Source organism: Mesoplodon bidens, assembly GCF_964165515.1.
Source record: "Mesoplodon bidens genome assembly, chromosome: 8".
NCBI classification, from domain to species: Eukaryota; Metazoa; Chordata; class Mammalia; order Artiodactyla; family Ziphiidae; genus Mesoplodon; species Mesoplodon bidens.
The window spans coordinates 26,627,402-26,645,997 of NC_138165.1; the positions used below are offsets into that span (position 1 = coordinate 26,627,402).

The 18,596-nt window shown below is 38.9% G+C and overlaps 1 protein-coding gene across 1 annotated transcript in view; it reads right to left on the reverse strand.

Moving 5' to 3' along the window:
• Nucleotides 1-15,895: 15,895 nt before the first annotated feature.
• PDK1 (pyruvate dehydrogenase kinase 1) overlaps nt 15,896-18,596 on the reverse strand; it is a 37,983-nt gene continuing 35,282 nt past the window's right edge. The window contains exon 11 of the mRNA XM_081242996.1: nt 15,896-18,014. Coding sequence (XP_081099122.1) covers nt 17,874-18,014 — 141 coding nt within the window. The 3' untranslated portion in view covers nt 15,896-17,873. The remainder of the gene's footprint in view (nt 18,015-18,596) is intronic.

The window sequence follows — 18,596 nt, forward strand, 5'->3', positions numbered from 1 at the left end:
TAGAATGAGTTTGGGAATGTTCCTTCCTCTGCAATTTTTTGGAATAGTTTCAGAAGGATAGGTGTAACTTTTCTCTAAATGTTAGATAGAATTAGCCTGTGAAGCCATCTGGTCCTGGACTTTTGTTTGTTGGGAGTTTTAAAATAACTAATTCAATTTCAGTACTGATAATTGGTCTGTTCATATTTTCTATTTCTTCCTGGTTTAGTCTTGGGAGATTGTACCTTTCTGAGAATTTGTCCACTTCCTCTCATTGTCCATTTTATTGGCATAGAGTTGCTCATAGCAGTTTCTTATGATACTTTGTATATTTTTGGTGTCTGTTGTAACTTCTTTTGCATTTCTGATTTTATTGGTTTGGGCCCTCTCCCTTTTTTTCTTGATGAGTCTAGCTAAAAGTTTATCAATTTTGTTTATCTTTTCAAAGAACCAGCTTTCAGTGTTATTGATCTTTTCTATTGTTTTCTTTGTTTCTATTTCATTTATTTCTGCTCTGATCTTTATGATTTCTTTCCTTCTACTAACTTTGGGTATTGTTTGTTCTTTTCTAGTTGCTTTAGGTATAAAGTTAGGTGTTTTTTTTTAAGATTAGGTTGTTTATTTCAGAGTTTTCTTATTTCCTTAGGTAAGCTTGTATTGCTAAAAACTTCCCTTTCAGAATGGCTATTCCTTATTTCAGTGCTTCTGAGATAAAAGAATGGGCTAGATGGCAGGGGCTGGCATCAGTGGACACTCTAAAGAAAAAAAATATTTTTATTCAGACATAAATAAAACTTATATTTCAAAAAAAACTGCTTTTCTTGAGACCATAGGTTGTGTATCATTGTGTTTTTATTTTCATTTGTCTCTAGGTATTTTTCGATTTCCTCTTTGATTTCTTCAGTGATCCATTGGTTGTTTAGTAGCATATTGTTTAACCTCCACATGTTTGTGTTTTTTGCAGTTCTTTCCTTGTAGTTTATTTCTAGTCCCATAGCATTATTGTTGGACAAGTTGCGTGATATGATTTCAGTTTTCTTAAATTTACTGAGGCCTGTTTTGTGGCCTAGCATGTGATCTATCCTGGAGAATGTTCCATGTGCACTTGAAAAGAAGGTGTATTCTGTTGCTTTCAGATGGAATGCTCTTTAAATATCAGTGGTCCATTTGGTCCAATGTGTTATTTAAGACCTGTGTTTCCTATTTGATTTTCTGTCTGGATGATCTGTCCATTGATAAAAGTGGGGTGTTAAAGTCCCTACTGTTTATTGTGTTATTGTTGATTTTTCCTTTTACATCTGTTAATATTGCCTTATATATTGAGGTGCTCCTATGTTGGGTGCATATATATTTACCATTGTTATATCTTCTTCTTGGTTTTATCCCTTGAGCATTATGTAGTGTCCTTCATTGTCTCTTATAACAGTCGTTTTTTTTCTGTGGGGCAGTGGGGAACAGTCTTTATTTTAAAATCTATTTTGTCCGATGTAAATATTGCTACTCCAGCTTTCTTTGATTTTCATTTGTATGGAATACCTTTTTCCATTCAATCACTTATTCTGTTTTTGGCTGTGCCATGCTGCTTGCAGGATCTTAGTTCCCTGACCAGAGATTGAACCTGTGCCCCAGCAGTGAAAGTGCTGAGTCCTAACCACTGGACTGCCAGGGAATTCCCCCTTTTTTTTTCAATGACTAGATTTTAGTGTCTTTAAATTTTTATTTATTTATTTATTTATTGGCCACACCCTGTGGCTTGTGGGATCTTACTTCCCTGACCATTTATTGAACCCGTGCCCTAGCAATGAAAGGGCCAAGTCCGAACCACTGGACTGCCAGGGAATTCCATCCTCCCCTCACTTTCAGTCTGCATGTGTCTCTAGCTCTGAAGTGCATCTGTTGTAGGCAGGATATATTTGGGTCTCGTTTTTGTATCCATTCAGCCAACCTATGACTTTTGGTTGGAGCATTTAGTCCCTTTAAATTTAAGGTAATTACTGATATGTATGTTCTTATTGCCATTTTGTTAAGTGCTTTAGATTTGTTTTCGTAGGTCTTTTCCCCCCCGTCTTATTTTGTTCTCCTCTTGTGTGATTTAATGACTGTCATTAGTGTTATGTTTGGATTCCTTTTCCTTTTTTGTGTATGTCTATTACAGATTTTAGGTTTGTGGTTACCATGAGCTTTTTGTATAGCAGTCTATATATAAACATGATTTTTTTAAAGTTGCTGATCTCTTAATTTCAAATGCACTTTATTTTTTTTAACATTTTTATTGGAGTATAATTGCTTTACAGTGGTGTGTTAGTTTCTGCTTTATAACAAAGTGAATCAGTTATTCATATACATATATCCCCATATGTCTTCCCTCCTGTGTCTCCCTCCCTTCCAACCTCCCTATCCCACCCTTCTAGCTAGTCACAAAGCACCAAGCTGATCTCCCTGTGCTATGCGACTGCTTCCCACTAGCTACCTATTTTACATTTGGTAGTGTATATATGTCCATATATACACTACCACTCTCTCACTTTGTCCCAGCTTACCCTTCCCCCTCCCCATGTCCTGAAGTCCATTCTCTAGTAGGTTTGCATCTTTATTTCCATCTTGCACCTAGGTTCTTCATGGCTTTTTTTTTTTTAAGATTCCATATATACGTGTTAACACACAGCAATTTTTTTCTCTTTCTGACATACTTCAATCTGTATGAAAGACTCTAGGTCCATCCACCTCACTACAAATAACTCAATTTCATTTCTTTTTATGGCTGAGTAATATTCTATTGTATATATGTGCCACATCTTCTTTATTCATTCATCTGTCAGTGGACACTTAGGTTGCTTCCATGTCCTGGCTATTGTAAATAGAGCTGTAATGAACATTGTGGTACATGACTGTTTTTGAATTATGGTTTTCTCAGGGTATATGCCCAGTAGTGGGATTGCTGTGTCATATGGTAGTTCTATTTTTAGTTTTTATAAGAACCTCCGTACTGTTCTCCATAGTGGCTGTATCAATTTACATTCCCACCAACAGTGCAAGAGGGATCCCTTTTCTCCACACCCTCTCCAGCATTTATTGTTTCTAGATTTTTTGATGGCCATTCTGACTGGTGTGAGATGATACCTCATTGTAGTTTTGATTTGCATTCCTCTAATGATTAATGATGTTGAGCATTCTTTCATATGTTTGTTGGCAATCTGTGTATCTTCTTTGGAGAAATGTCTATTTAGGTCTTCTGCCCATTTTTGGATTGGGTTTTTTGTTTTTTTGTTATTGAGCTGCATGAACTGTTTCTAAATTTTGGAGATCATTCCTTTGTCAGTTGCTTCATTTGCAAATATTATCTCCCATTCTGAGAGTTGTCTTTTCGTCTTGTTCATGGTTTTCTGTTCTGTGCAAAAGCTTTTAAGTTTCATTAGTTCCCATTTGTTTATTTTTGTTTTATTTCCATTTCTCTAGGAGCTGGGTCAAAAAGGATCCTGCTGTGATTTATGTCACAGACTGCTCTGCCTATGTTTTCCTCTAAGAGTTTTATAGTGTCTGGCCTTACATTTAGGTCTTTAATCCATTTTGAGTTTATTTTTGTGTATGGTGTTAGGGAGTGTTCTAATTTCATTCTTTTACATGTTGCTGTCCAGTTTTCCCAGCACCACTTATTGAAGTGGCTGTCTTTTCTCCACTGTATATTCTTTCCTCCTTTATCAAAGATAAGGTGACCATATGTGCCTGGGTTTATCTCTGGGCTTTCTATCCTGTTCCATTGATCTGTATTTCTGTTTTTGTGCCAGTACCATACTGTCTTGATTACTGTAGCTTTCTAGTATAGTCTGAAGTCTGGGAGCCTGATTCCTCCAGCTCCGTTTTTCTTTCTCAAGATTGCTTTGGCTATTCGAGGTCTTTTGTGTTTCCATACAAATCGTGAAATTTTTTGTTCTAGTTCTGTGAAAAATGCCAGTGGTAGTTTGATAGGGATTGCACTGAATCTGTAGATTGCTTTGGGTAGTAGAGTCATTTTCACAATGTGGATTCTTCCAATCCAAGAACATGTTATATCTCTCCATCTGTTTGTATCATCTTTAATTTCTTTCATCAGTGTCCTATAATTTTCTGCATACAGGTCTTTTGTCTCCTTAGGTAGGTTTATTCCTAGATATTTTATTCTTTTTGTTGCAATGCTAAATGGGAGTGTTTTCTTAATTTCACTTTCATATTTTTCATCATTAGTGTATAGGAATGCAAGAGATTTCTGTGCATTAATTTTGTATCCTGCTACTTTACCAAGTTCATTGATTAGTTCTAGTAGTTTTCTGGTAGCATCTTTAGGATTCTCTACGTATAGTATCATGTCATCTGCAAACAGTGACAGCTTTACTTCTTCTTTTCCAATTTGTATTCCTTTTATTTCTTTTTTCTCCTCTGATTGCTGTGGCTAAAACTTCCAAAACTATGTTGAATAAGAGTGGTGAGAGTGGGCAACCTTGTCTTCTTCCTGATCTTAGTGGAAATGCTTTCAGTTTTTTACCATTGAGGATGATGCTGGTTGTGGGTTTTTCATATATGGTCTTTATTATGTTGAGGAAACTTCCCTCTATGCCTACCTTCTGGAGGGTTTTTATCACAAATGAGTGTTGAATTTTGTCAAAAGCGTTCTCTGCATCTATTGAGATGATCATATGGTTTTTCTCCTTCAGTTTGTTAATATGGTGTATCACCATATTAATTGATTGATTTGCATATATTGAAGAATCCTTGCATTCCTGGGATAAACCCCACTTGATCATAGTGTATGATCCTTTTAATGTGCTGTTGGATTCTGTTTGCTAGTGTTTTGTTGAGGATTTTTGCATCTATGTTCATCAGTGATATTGGCCTGTAGTTTTCTTTATTGTAGTATCTTTGTCTGCTTTTGATATCAGGGTGATGGTGACCTCATAGAATGAGTTTGGGAGTATTCCTCCCTCTGCTATATGCTGGAAGAGTTTGAGAAGGATAGGTGTTAGTTCTTCTCTAAATGTTTGATAGAATTCTCCTGTGAAGCCATCTGGTCCTGGGCTTTTGTTTGTTGGAAGATTTTTAATCACAGTTTCAATTTCAGTGCTTGAGATTGGTCAGTTCATATTTTCTATTTCTTCCTGGTTCAGTCTCGGAATGTTGTGCATTTCTAAGAATTTGTCCATTTCTTCCACGTTGTCCATTTCATTGACATATGGTTGCTTGTTGTAATCTCTCATGATCCTTTGTATTCCTGCAGTGTCAGTTGTTACTTCTCCTTTTTTATTTCTAATCCTACTGATTTGAGCCTTCTCCCTTTTTTTCTTGATGAGTCTGGCTAATGATTTACCAATTTTGTTTATCTTCTCAAAGAACCAGCTTTTAGTTTTATTGATCTTTGCTATCGTTTCCTTCATTTCTTTTTCATTTATTCCTGATCTGATCTTTATAATTTGTTTCCTTCTGCTAACTGTAGGAATTTTTTGTTCTTCTTTCTCTAATTGCTTTAGGTGTGAGGTTAGGTTGTTTATTTGAGATGTTTCTTTTTGAGGTAGGCTTGTATAGCTATAAACTTCCCTCTTAGAACTGCTCTTGCTGCATCCCATAGGTTTTGGGTCGTTATGTTTTCATTGTTATTGTTTCTAGGTATTTTTTGATTTCCTCTTTGATTTCTTCAGTGATCTCTTGGTTATTAAGTAGTGTGTTGTTTAGCCTTCATGTTTTTGTATTTCTTACAGATTTTTTCCTGTAATTGATATCTAGTCTCATAGCGTTGTGGTCAGAAAAGATACTTGATATGATTTCAATTTTCTTAAATTTACCAAGGCTTGATTTGTGACCCAAGATATGATCTATCCTGGAGAATGTTCCATGAGCACTTGAGAAGAAAGTGTATTCTGTGTTTTTGGATGGAATGTCCTATAAATATCAATTAACTGCATCTTGTTTAATGTATCATTTAAAGCTTGTGTTTCCTTATTTATTTTCATTTTGGATGATCTGTACATGGGTGAAAGTGAGGTGTTAAAGTCCCCTGCTATGATGATGTTACTGTCAATTTCCCCTATTATGGCTGTTAGTATTTGCCTTATGTATTGAGGTGCTCCTATGTTGGGTGCATAAATATTTACAGCTCTTATATCTTCTTGGATTGGTCCCTTGATTATTATGTAGTGTCCCTCTTTGTCTTTTGTAATAGTGTTAGTTTTAAAGTCTATTTTGTCTGATATGAGAATTGCTATTCCAGCTCTCTTTTTATTTCCAGTTGCATGGAATATCATTTTCTATATCCTCACTTTCAGTCTGTATGTGTCCCTAGGTCTGAAGTGGATCTCTTGTAGACAGCATATATACAGGTCTTCTTTTTGCATCCATTCAGCCACTCTATGTCTTTTGGTTGAAGCATTTAATCCATTTACATTTAAGGTAATTATCAATACGTATGTTCCCATTACCATTTTCTTAATTGTTTTGGGTTTGTTATTGTAGGTGTTTTCCTTCTCTTGTGTTTCCTGCCTAGAGTAGTTCCTTTAGCATTTGTTGTAAAGCTGGTTTCGTGGTGCTGAATTCTCTTAGCTTTTGCTTGCCTGTAAAGCTTTTAATTTCTCCATCAAATCTGAATGAGATCCTTGCTGGGTAGAGTAATCCTGGTTGTAGGTTTTTCTCTTTCATCACCTTCAATATGTCCTGCCACTCCCTTCTGGCTTGCAGAGTTTCTGCTGAAAGATCAGCTGTTAACCTTATGGGGATTCCCTTATGTGTTACTTGTTGTTTTTCATTTGCTGCTTTTAATATTTGTTCTTTGTATTTAATTTTTGATAGTTTGATTAATATGTGTCTTTGTGTGTTTCTCCTTGGATTTATCCTGTATGGGACTCTCTGTGCTTCCTGGACTTGATTAACTGTTTCCTTTCCCATATTAGGGAAGTTTTCAACTGTAATCTCTTCAAATATTTTCTCAGTCCCTTTCTTTTTCTCTTCTTCCTCTGGGACCCCTATAATTCGAATGTTGGTGTATTTAATGTCATCCCAGAGGTCTCTGAGATTGTCCTTAATTCTTTTCATTCTTTTTTCTTTATTCTGCTCTGCAGTAGTTATTTCCACTATTTTATCTTCCAGGTCACTTATCCATCCTTCTGCCTCAGTTATTATGCCATTGATCCCTTCTAGAGAATTTTTAAATTTCATTTATTGTGTTGTTCATCTCTGTTTGTTTGCTTTTTAGTTTTTCTAGGTCCTTGTTTAACGTTTCTTGTATTTTCTCCATTCTATTTCCAAGATTTTTGACCATCTTTACTATCATTATTCTGAATTCTTTTTCAGGTAGACTGCCTATTTCCTCTTCATTTGTTAGGTCTGGTGGGTTTTTGCCTTGCTCCTTCATCTGCTGTGTGTTTCTCTGTCTTCTCATTTTGCTTAACTTACTGTGTTTGGGGTCTCCTTTTCACAGGTTGCTTGTTCGTAGTTCCCATTGTTTCCGTTTTCTGCCCCCCGTGGCTAAGGTTGGTTTAGTGGGTTGTGTAGGCTTCCTGGTGGAGGGGACTGGTGCCTGTGTTCTGGTGGATGAGGCTGGATCTTGTCTTTCTGGTGGGCAGGACCATGTCCAGTGGTGTGTTTTGGGGTGTCTGTGACCTTATTATGATTTTAGGCAGCCTCTCTGTTAATGGGTGGGGTTGTGTTCCTGTCTTTCTAGTTGTTTGGCATAGGGTGGCCAGCATTGTAGCTTGCTGGTCGTTTAGTGGAGCTGGGTCTTGACCTTGAGATGGAGATCTCTGGGCGATTTTCACTGTTTGATATTACGTGGAGCTGGGAGGTCTCTTGTGGACCAGTGTCCTTGAACTTGGCTCTCTCACCTCAGTGGCACAGCCCTGATGCCTGGCTGAAGCACCAAGAGCCTGTCCCCCGCATGGCTCAGAATACAAGGGAGAAAAAAAAAGAAAGAAAGAAAGTAGAAGATAAAATAAAATAAAGTAAAATAAAATAAAGTTATTAAAATAAAAAATAATTAAGAAAAATAAATTTTTAAGTAATTAAAAAAAAGAAACAAAAAATGGACAGATAGAACCCTATGACAAATGGTAAAAGCAAAGCTATACAGACAAAATCACACACAGAGCATACACATACACACTCACAAAAAGAGAAAAAGGGGAAAATATATATATCATTGCTCCCAAAGTCCACCTTCTCAATTTGGGATGATTCATTGTCTATTCAGGTATTCCACAGATGCAGGGTACATCAAGTTGATCGTGGAGATTTAATCCGCTGCTCCTGAGGCTGCTGGGAGAGATTTCCCTTTCTCTTCTTTGTTCACACAGCTCCCGGGGTTCAGCTTTGGATTTGGACCCGCCTCTGCATGTAGGTTGCCTGAGAGCATCTGTTCTTCGCTCAGACAGGACGGGGTTAAAGGAATAAGTGATTCGGGGGCTCTGGCTCACTCAGCCCGGGGGGAGGGAGGGGTAGGGATGCTGGACGAGCCTGCGGCGGCAGAGGCCAGCGAGACGTTGCACCAGCCTGAGGTGCGCCGTGTGTTCTCCCGGGGAAGTTGTCCCTGGATCACAGGACCCTGGCAGTGGCGGGCTGCACAGGCTCCCGGGAGGGGAGGTGTGGATAGTGACCTGTGCTTGCACACAGGCTTCTTGGTGACGGCAGCAGCAGCCCTAGCATCCCTTGCCCGTCTCTGGTGTCTGCGCTGATAGCCGCGGCTCGCACCCGTCTGTGGAGCACCTTTTTTTTTTTTTTAACATCTTTATTGGAATATAATTGCTTTACAATGTTGTGTTAGTTTCTGCTTTATAACAAAGTGAATCAGTTATACTGGAGCTCCTTTAAGTAGCGCTCTTAATCCCCTCTTCTCTCGCACCAGGAAACAAAGAGGCAAGAAAAAGTCTCTTGCCTCTTCGGCAGCTCCAGACTTTTCCCCGGACTCCTTCCCAGCTAGCTGTGGCGCACTAGTCCCTTCAGGCTGTGTTCACACCGCCAACCCCAGTCCTCTCCCTGGGATCTAAGCTCCGAAGCCCAAGCCTCAGCTCCCAGCCCCCACCCACCCCAGTGGGTGAGCAGACAACCTCTCGGGCTGGTGAGTGCTGATTGGCACCGATCCTCTGTGCAGGAATCTCTCTGCTTTGCCCTCTGCACCCCTGTTGCTGCGCTCTCCTCTGTGGCTCCGAAGCTCCCCCCTCTGCTACCAGCAGTCCCCGCCCGGGAAGGGGCTTCTAGTGTGTGGAAACCTTTCCTCCTTCACAGCTCCCTCCCACTGGTGCAGGTCCCGTGCCTATTCTTTTGTCTCTGTTTGTTCCTTTTTCTTTTGCCCTACCCAGGTACGTGGGGAGTTTCTTGACTTTCGGCAGGTCTGAGGTCTTCTGCCAGCATTCAGTAGGTGTTCTGTAGGAGTTGTTCCACGTGTAGATGAATTTCTGATGTATTTGTGGGGAGGAAAGTGATCTCCGCGTCTTACTCTTCTGCCATCTTGAAGCTCCTCTGATCATGTGGTTTTTGACTTTTCTTTAGTTAATGTGGTGTATCACATTGATATGCATATGTTGAACCATCCTTGAGACCCTGTAATGAGTCTAATTTGATCATGGTGTATGATCCTTTTTATGTATTGGATTTGGTTTGCTAATATTTTGTTGAAGACTTTTGCATCAATGATCATCAAAGATATTGGCCGGTAATTTTCTTTTTTTGTAGTGTCTTTGGCTGGCTTTGGTATCAGAGTGATGGTGCCTTCATAGAATGAATTTTGAGAGTGTTCCCTCTTCAGTCTTTTGGAATAGTTTGAGAAGGATTGGAATAATTTCTTTCTTTTTTTTTCTTTTTGTAGAATTCCTCAGTGAAACTGTCTGGTCCTGGACTTTTGTTTGCAGTTAGTTTTTTTTTAAATTATAGATTCTATTTCACTTCTAGTGATCAGTCTGTTCAAATTATCTGTTTCTTCTTCACTCAGTTCTGGCAGGCTGTTTGTAGAAACTTGTCCATTTCTCCTAGTCTGTCCAATTTGTCATATAACTGTTCATAGTATTCTCATAATTTTTTGTATTTCTGTTGTATCAGTGGTTGTTTCTCCTCTTTCATTTCTTATTTTGTTTATTTGGGTCCTCTCTCTTTTCTTCTTGATGATCCTTGCTAGAGTTTTGTCAATTTTATTTCTTTAAAAAAAAAAAGCTTAGTTTTTTTTCTTTTCTTTTTTTTTTAATTCTCTATTTTATTTCCTCTCCGATCTTCATTTCCTTCCTTCTGTTGACTGGGTTTTGTTTGTTCTTCTTTTTCTAAGCTTCTAGGTGGTTGTTTGGGTTGTTTGAGATTTTTCTTGTTTCTTGAGAAAAGCTTCTATTGCTATGAATCTCCCATTTAGAACTGTTTTTGCTTCATCCCATAGGTTTTGTGAGGTTGTGTTTTCATTGTCATTTGTCTTGGTATTTTCTGATTTCCTCCTTGATTTCATCGTTGACTCACTGTTTTTTTTTTTTTTTTAGTAGCATGTTATTTAGTCTCTGTGTGTTCTTTCCCCACACACACACCATGTTTCTTTCTGTGGCTGATTTCTATTTTCATACCATTGTGGTCAGAAAAAATGCTTGAAGTAATTTCTAGCCTCTTAAATTTGTTGAGGCTTGTTTTCTGACCTAGTACGTGGTCTATCCTAGAGATTGTTCCATGTGCACTTGAAAAGAATGTGTATTCTGTCTTTTGTTTTTGGATGTAGTGCCCTGTAGATATCAGTTAAGTGCAACTGGTCTAATGTGTCATTTAGGACCTTTCTTGCTTTATTGATTTTTCTGTCTGGAAGATCTGTCCGTTGATGTTAGTGGGGTGTTAGTCTCCTGCTATGTATTCCTGTCAGTTTCTCCCTTTGTGTCTGTTAGTATTTGTTTTATACATTTAGGTGCTCCTATATTGGGTGCATATATGTTGAGTGTAATATCCTCTTGTGTTGATCCCTTTATCATTATATAATGTCCTTTGTCCTTATGGACTTTGTTTTAAAGTCTATTTTGCCTGATATGGGTATTGCTACCCTTGCTTTCTTGTCATTTCCATTTGTGTGAAATATCTTTTTCCATCCTCTCACTTTCAGTCTATGTGTTTTGTACCCTGAAGTGAGTCTCTTGTAGGCAGCATACTGAAAGGTCTTTTTAAAATCTAATCAGCCACTCTGTCTTTTGATTGGAACATTAATTCATTGACATTTAAAGTAATTATTGATAGGTATGTATTTATTGCCATTTTAGATCTGGTTTTCCAGTTGAGTTTTGTAGTTCTTTGTTCATTTCTTCTCTTTGTTTTTCCTTCTGTGGTTTGATGGTTTTCTTTTCTATTATGCTTGAGTTCCTTTCTTTTTAGTTTTTGTGAATCTATTGTATGTTTCTTTGTTTTTTCTGTTTGTTTTTTTTAATTTTTTTTTTTTTGCGGTACGCGGGCCTCTCACTGTTGTGGCCTCTCCCGTTGTGGAGCACAGGCTCTGGACGCGCAGGTTCAGCAGCCACGGCTCGCGGGCCCAACTGCTCCGCAGCATGTGGGATCCTCCCAGACTGGGGCACAAACCTGTGTCCCCTGCATCGGCAGGCAGACTCAACCACTGTGCCACCAGGGAAGCCCTCTATTGTATGTATTTGATTTGTGGTTACCCTGGTTTTATCTACTTGCTTTAGACTGATAGTCACATAAGTTCAAACATATTCTATAAAAGATCTTTCTTTTCTACTCCCCTCCCCCACATTTTGTGATTTTGATGTAAAATAGGACATCTTCACATTTATCCTTTTGCTGTTAATTGTAGTTATCACTTTTACAAAATTTGATTTTTTGTAGTCTGTGTACTGGCTTACTTAAGTGACCTTCGATCCTTTGATATATTTACCTTTCCTATTGTGATTTTTCCTTTCCTATAGATTCTTACTTTTGTATTTAGAGAAGACCTTTCAAGGTTTCTTTCAGGGTAGATTTGGTATTGCTGTATTCTTAGTTTTTGCTTGTCTGAGAAATTATTTTTCTCATTCTACTCTAAATGAAAATCTTGCTGGGTAGAGTATACTAGTATGCAGGTTTTTGCCCTTTCAGGACTTTGAATATATCATGCCACTCCCTTCTGCCCTACAAAGTTTCTGCAAGGAAATAAGCTGATAGCCTTATGGGGGTTCTCTTGTAACTGACTTTGTTTTCCTCTTGCTGCCTTTAGAATCCTCTTTTAACTTTTGCCATTGTAATTATGGTATGTCTTGGTGTAGGTCTGCTTGGGTTCGTCTTGTTTGGGACCCTCTGTGCTTCCTGTACCTGGATATCTGTTTCCTTATTTATGGTTGAAAACTTCCCAAACCTAATTTCTTCAAATACATTTTTGATCCCCTCCTCTCTAACTTCTCCTTCTGGAGCCCCTATTAGGGGTTGGCACGCTTTATATTATCCCATAGATCTTGTCTGTTGCTTTCATTTTTTTTCCCATTGGTTTTTCTCTCTGCTGTTCTGATGGGGTGATTTCCATTATTTTATCTTCCAGATCACTTATTCATCCTTCTGTGTTATTTAGTCTGCTATTCATTGCTTCTAGATTGGTTTTTATCTTGGTGATTGAATTGTCTAATTTTAATTGGTTCCTCTTTAGAGTTTCTAGTTCCATGTTACAGTGATCTGCATTTCTATCGATACTCTTTCTTAATTCCTTTAGCATTTTTATTACCTCCTTTTTGAACTAAGGGTCTAGTAGACTGAAGTCTGTTTCATTAATTCTTTCAGGGGATTTCTCGTGTTCTTTTAATTGGGAGTAGTTCCTCTGCTTTTTCGTTTACTTAACTGTTTCTCCTAAAATCATAGAGACAGAGAAAGTTATCTACTGTGGTCTTGAAGGGGTGTTTTTATGTGGGAACATCCCTGTGTAAGACTGTGAGTCCAATATTTTTGGTGCAGGGGCTGTTTTTGGTATGGAGGCCAGTCACGTATTTCCTTAAGAGTGTGCTGGCCATTATTCCCTTCATAGTGGGTGTGATTGTTGTTGTGGTGTCCAGAGCCTTCACTGGGCCTCCTCTTTGCTCTGTGGCTGTCATATCCCTGTGAGGGATGGGGTTTGCTGCCTGGTTGTTGGAACAGAAGGCTTGAGGGTCAGGTTTGATAAGGCTTCATTGCCCTGAAGTGTGTGCTGTGTCTCAAAGGAGGTGATCGCTGAAGCAATTGAGGCCCCTGTGGTCACAGCAAACCTATGTGCTGCCCATGCAGGTATGTTCAGTTCTGCCTGGAAGCAGCCCAAGGTCGCGTTGCTTTCTCCGTTATGTTCATCCCAGACCTAGTACTAGGCTGTAGTGTGGGGTGGGCTGGTGCTGTGGCTGCAGGAATGGAGGTGTTTGTGCTGCTGCCTGGGACTTGGGCTGCCTCCATGACAGGCCTCTCCCAGGACCTGTCCGCCCCAGGTTACAGTGTGGGGTGGGTAGAACTGGAGAGCTCCCACTGGGAAACAAACTGCTGTGTATTCCTCCCCAGGGACTGTCTGCACAGAGAGATGTGTCTCTGTGGCACCACTCTGTGTGTGTGCTGGCAGTGGGTTCCGATGCTGGACCTGTGCCCCGCTGTTCACGTGCTGACAGTGAGCTCTGAGGTTTGGCCTAGACCACACCCCAGGCCCTCCAGGCTGTCTCCATGCAGTTAGACAGAGTCCTATCCCAGGACCTATCTGCCCGAGATTCAGCATCTTCCCACTCTGCGTTCTAGCAGCCCTGCTCTGCACGCCTTTGGGACTGGGAAGGGCATGAGGTGGCAGCTGTCAGTACTGGTCTCCCTCCACCCTGATCGCTAGGCAAGTCAGCATGCACACACTCCCTGCAATCAGAGTCCAGGCCACTCCAGCCTCTCCCAGCAGACCTCCCAGCAGGCAAGGGGGCTCCCCAGAGAGCCTACCCATGGGGACCTTTCCTCCTTCACAGATCCCTCCCAGGGGTGCTGGTCCCATCCTGATGCCTTTTTTTCGTTTATGTGTTTGGTCCTACCCAATTACATGGAAAATCTTTTCTGCAGCTTTGGTTGTGTAAGAGATCTTCTGCCAGTTTCCAGTTGGTTTTATGTGAGAATTGTTCCACATGCGGGTGTATTTTTGATGTGTTTATGGCGGTAAGTGAGCTCCACATCCTCCTACTCCACCATCTTGATCCTCCCTCCCCCAAATGGTTTTATATCTATAATAATATAGAATTTCATGGCCACCCAATTTTATGGTCATCTCATGTCATAAATTCGAAAAAGCTGGCAATCTTGTCTCTCGCTATTAAAAGCCTATGGTTAATGACTGCTGAAGAAACGTGAAGGGTGGGTAGTATATGCCTAATTATTTCCAAACATGTAAACAGAACAAAAGGTGCAGTAATTTAAGAATTCCAGGACTAAGCAAACCAGCAGTGTGTTTTTTGCCATACATAAAATACTTCACGCCACATTTTTTCAAGTGCATTCAGTTTGACTATAAGAAAATTTAATTTGGGGGGCCAGAAGTTAATCATATACAGTATTTGCAAACCAGCTTAACTCAACCCTGATTACCCATCTGTTTAAAACTTCACATTTATGGCACAGCAATTGAAGATGCAAACTGAAATTGTTTTTTGTTTTTTTTTTTGGCTTCCTCTCTGATTGGCTGTTCACAAGGCCACAAAGGGACCCTAACACTAGTAGTCTGTTTCCCTGGTTCTTTAGCTATGCAGTCCTTTTATGGAACTTGTTGGCTTTAATGATGAAGGGAAGATTGATGGTCATATCCCATTGATCAGGAACAGGACAGGAACCTATCTTTGACTAGAGGAGTTTAATTTTGACTTTCGGCTGGTACAAGCACACAGTAATGCTGGTTAAATTAAGGCTTCTCCTATATTACTTATATTGTGAAAAGTTATTCAAAGAGTATACTAACATAACCCCTTGAAAATCACATAAGAGAAGATGTTCATTTATGCAGTAAGTCAGTCATCTGTGGATGTCTGGATAATGAAAATCTAGCATAACTCAAACCATACAAACTACTGCCTGCTTTGGCAATTAGAATACACAGGGAAATCTAAACACTTCCTCTACCAAGCATGGTGAGGTGCACTATGAGCCACGTAGCTTCGACTTTTTTTTTTGGCGGTATGCGGGCCTCTCACTGTTGTGGCCTCTCCCGTTGTGAAGCACGGGCTCCGGATGTGCAGGCTCAGCGGCCATGGCTCACGGGCCCAGCCGCTCCGCGGCATGTGGGATCTTCCCGGACCGGGGCACGAACCCGTGTCCCCTGCATCGGCAGGCGGACTCTCAACCACTGCGCCACCAGGGAAGCCCAGCCTCGACTTTTTGAATGTTTACAGAAAGCTGACCCTTGATGATGAAAGAAACCTTTATTTTAAAAAACAATTATATTTTAAAAAACCTAAATTGGGTCAATTTATTTTCTGAGTAAGAGTTGATCCATGTTTTCAGTTTATTGCCATACACAAAACATTTTATAAAATAATAGGGTAGACTGCCACTTCAACATCTTCATGTAAAAACTTCACAGTGCAAGAAAGTGATTACCATTAAGTATGAAGACATCTAAAGCCAGCTAGTATTTTAAGTACAGGGTAGAATACTTTTTGTGATTCTTCCTAAAAAAAAAAAAAAACGTTGGCATATTCTTTAAATGCCCAGGTTACAAAAATCACTTAGTATCCATTTCTTATCTTTTAGTATATTTTTAAAATCTACATGGCATCATACTAAATGCTGGTGAGGAAAAATAGTGTAAGAATCTAAAAACTTTTCAGGTAGCACAATAATTTAAAACCAACTAGGAGAAAGCATTCCCCCAAATATTTTTGTATGTAACTTTGTGTCCCTTACCACAGTAACGAAGTGAAAAAGCCATTATACCTTAAAAAGAAGCTAAAGGAAAAGATTTCACTCTTCCTTTGAAAACACAATTTCTTAGCTCTTAAATAAAAAGAAACTTTAATTTTGTGTGTGTGGGGGTGGATCGTAAGTAAAAATATCAAATTTATGTCAGTTGTACAAATGTCTCATTTAGGAAATACTTTGATTCAAAGGATTTGAAACTATTTCATCATTACAAGTGTAATTTTAAGCTAAAAAAACCGTGACACATTGAACTAATATAAATCATCCACTAGCATATCCTATTGTTTATCATAAAATCCATAATTAAGGAGTAATAGGTAAAAGATCTTTTTCCAACATTTGGTCCCATCAGCTAATCAGCCCTGGGCAAACCCCACACATCCCGAGTTTCAGGATCCTCATCTCTTATGTGAGAGTCCTGGGCTAACGGCCCTTTAACATCCCTTCCAATTTACAAATTTGTATAGCACTGTTAAGCTTACATAATCCTTTTGAGAATGAGGTGTTTCAACTCAATGTATTTTACCAGATAAAGTTCCCCATTTAAGTAGTAAAGCTGTCCTTTAAACATTTAAAATCTTACTTTAAAATTTATTTTCAGTGTACTTCCCTGTCACCTTAAAAGATGAGGTAAGACTAACAACTTAGTCTCCTGACTTTCATGATCTCTTAGACCAGGCGACTGACAGTGATCAGCAGATACAGCTTGAGCCCTCACTCCAATTCTGGGCAGCTTTGGGCTATACTTTGAGTCTCAAAAATGAAGATGATACCACCTGTTTGGTATCTCTGTCTTAAAGCCCAACAGAGTTATCATAATATACTGAATATACCAAAAATTTGTATACTACAAATTAACATTCGAATGCAAACATTTGAATGTGATAAGCCCAAGGTGACTTTTTCCTCATAAAGTATAGATATTTTTCATAACATGTTTTTTGTCAATACCTGTGCATTTACGGTTCTAATCCTTTGGTTTCCTGACTCTTCTGTAGCCAACTTGTCTCTTGCTTCCAATTATGCTTCTAATTGCACCAGTTTGTTCCTAGAGTCTAGAAGTCTGACCTTTCAATAGGTGAAAACCAAAATCTAAAGATCTGTTATGTTAGCAAATGTGGTATCATCATTACTCACTTTAAAAGTGTGGCTTCCTAACTAGGTGAGGCATCAGACTCATCTAGGAAGTGTTATAAAAATTGAGATTCCTGGGCTCCAGCCGCAGTGTCTGATTCTGTATGTCTGGAGTAGGACACAGAAAACCTTTCTCAAAAGCTCCCCCAGGTCATCTCAACAATCGTTAGTACAGTTTTGGGGACTCACTGTTCTGCCCTCAATTTCTTAAATTCAATTTAGAATTTTAGCAGCTGTTAGGTTTTAGTATAAAAATTTCCCATTGCATTAATCATAAGCATATTCAAAGTAGATTGCCCATGATCTTGGCTTAGTTCCATAGGAAATCAATCATGACAATCCTTTGCAATAAAATTAAAACATGATACATTAACTTCAGAGTGAAGACAATGCATGTAGGTGCTGAAAGGTGGCTGGTTCTACACTTAACAGGGCAACTGTTTACTACTTTAATTGTAGTCAGTCATGTAAATCTGTAGATCATCTTATTACATCTGTCATTACTAAATAAAGGCTGGCAGAACTCCTCTAAAACAGAAAGATGGCTAACTGGCTAATCGATATTAAGGAAATGTTTCTAGCAGACATAAAAGTATTTCTTAAAAAACAACACAGCTTCCTGTAGAAACCCAAAGACTTCTACGCTTCTGAAGTCTACCGTAAAGAGAAAGTTGACCAGAACTACAGTTGTTTAAAAATGTTCAATTAACTGTGAAAATTTAAGTGCAAAATAGGTACAATTTCATCCTTTAGATTTAACAGGCAAAAATGGAATTTAACTTACCACTTATTCTATCTACCCAAATAGTTAACTGTGAAAACGACACATGAAGTATTTGGTATAATGTAGTTCTGAACACCATCCCTTCCAAATTTAATAAAAAAAACACATCTGGATTTTCCAGGGGTCCCAAGTGTGTCTAGGCACTGCGGAATGTCGTCATGTCTTTTGGTTCTCTGCTGGGAACACACCAGTCGTCAGCCTCATGGTTGGTGTTGTAATGCTTCCAGGCAGCTTTGTTATACACCGGGAGTCTTTCTATTGATTCTGTTGACAGAGCCTGAAAGTCAAAGCAGGACGTAAATCAGACATTTTTTTAGAATGCATTATTTGAGAAAATCTACAATGGCAAAAAGGTTACTACAAATTAAACAATACTTTATTGGATTTGTATTTCATCAAACATAAGACCATCTACATACATTTTAAAATAGAGCACATATTTGAAATGTGTTATTTACTAAGCCTATGGCAACTGCTTGATGTGCATGTTGAGTTTACTGCTTGCGGTAATTCTCCAGACAGCCTGGGAGCTGCTGGATTGAAGTTTTACACACGTGTGATAGACATTCTTATAAAACATGACGAACAGAAGTTGGTTAACTGAAGAAGTCAGTTAAGTGTAAAAGCATAAAAATTCACATATGTACCTTGACATGTAATCATACAATCATTTAATGAAATCTGGGTTTGATCCTGTGTCTTCTCCTACATTAAAGTCACCAATGTTAGTTACAGCATACATGATTTCTGCATCATGCAGAGTTAACCCTCTGTATCACCACCCCACCCCCGCATGCATACCAAAGTCTGCCCATGCTCAAGTCGCTTATATAAAATACTGTAGTATCTGCGTATCATC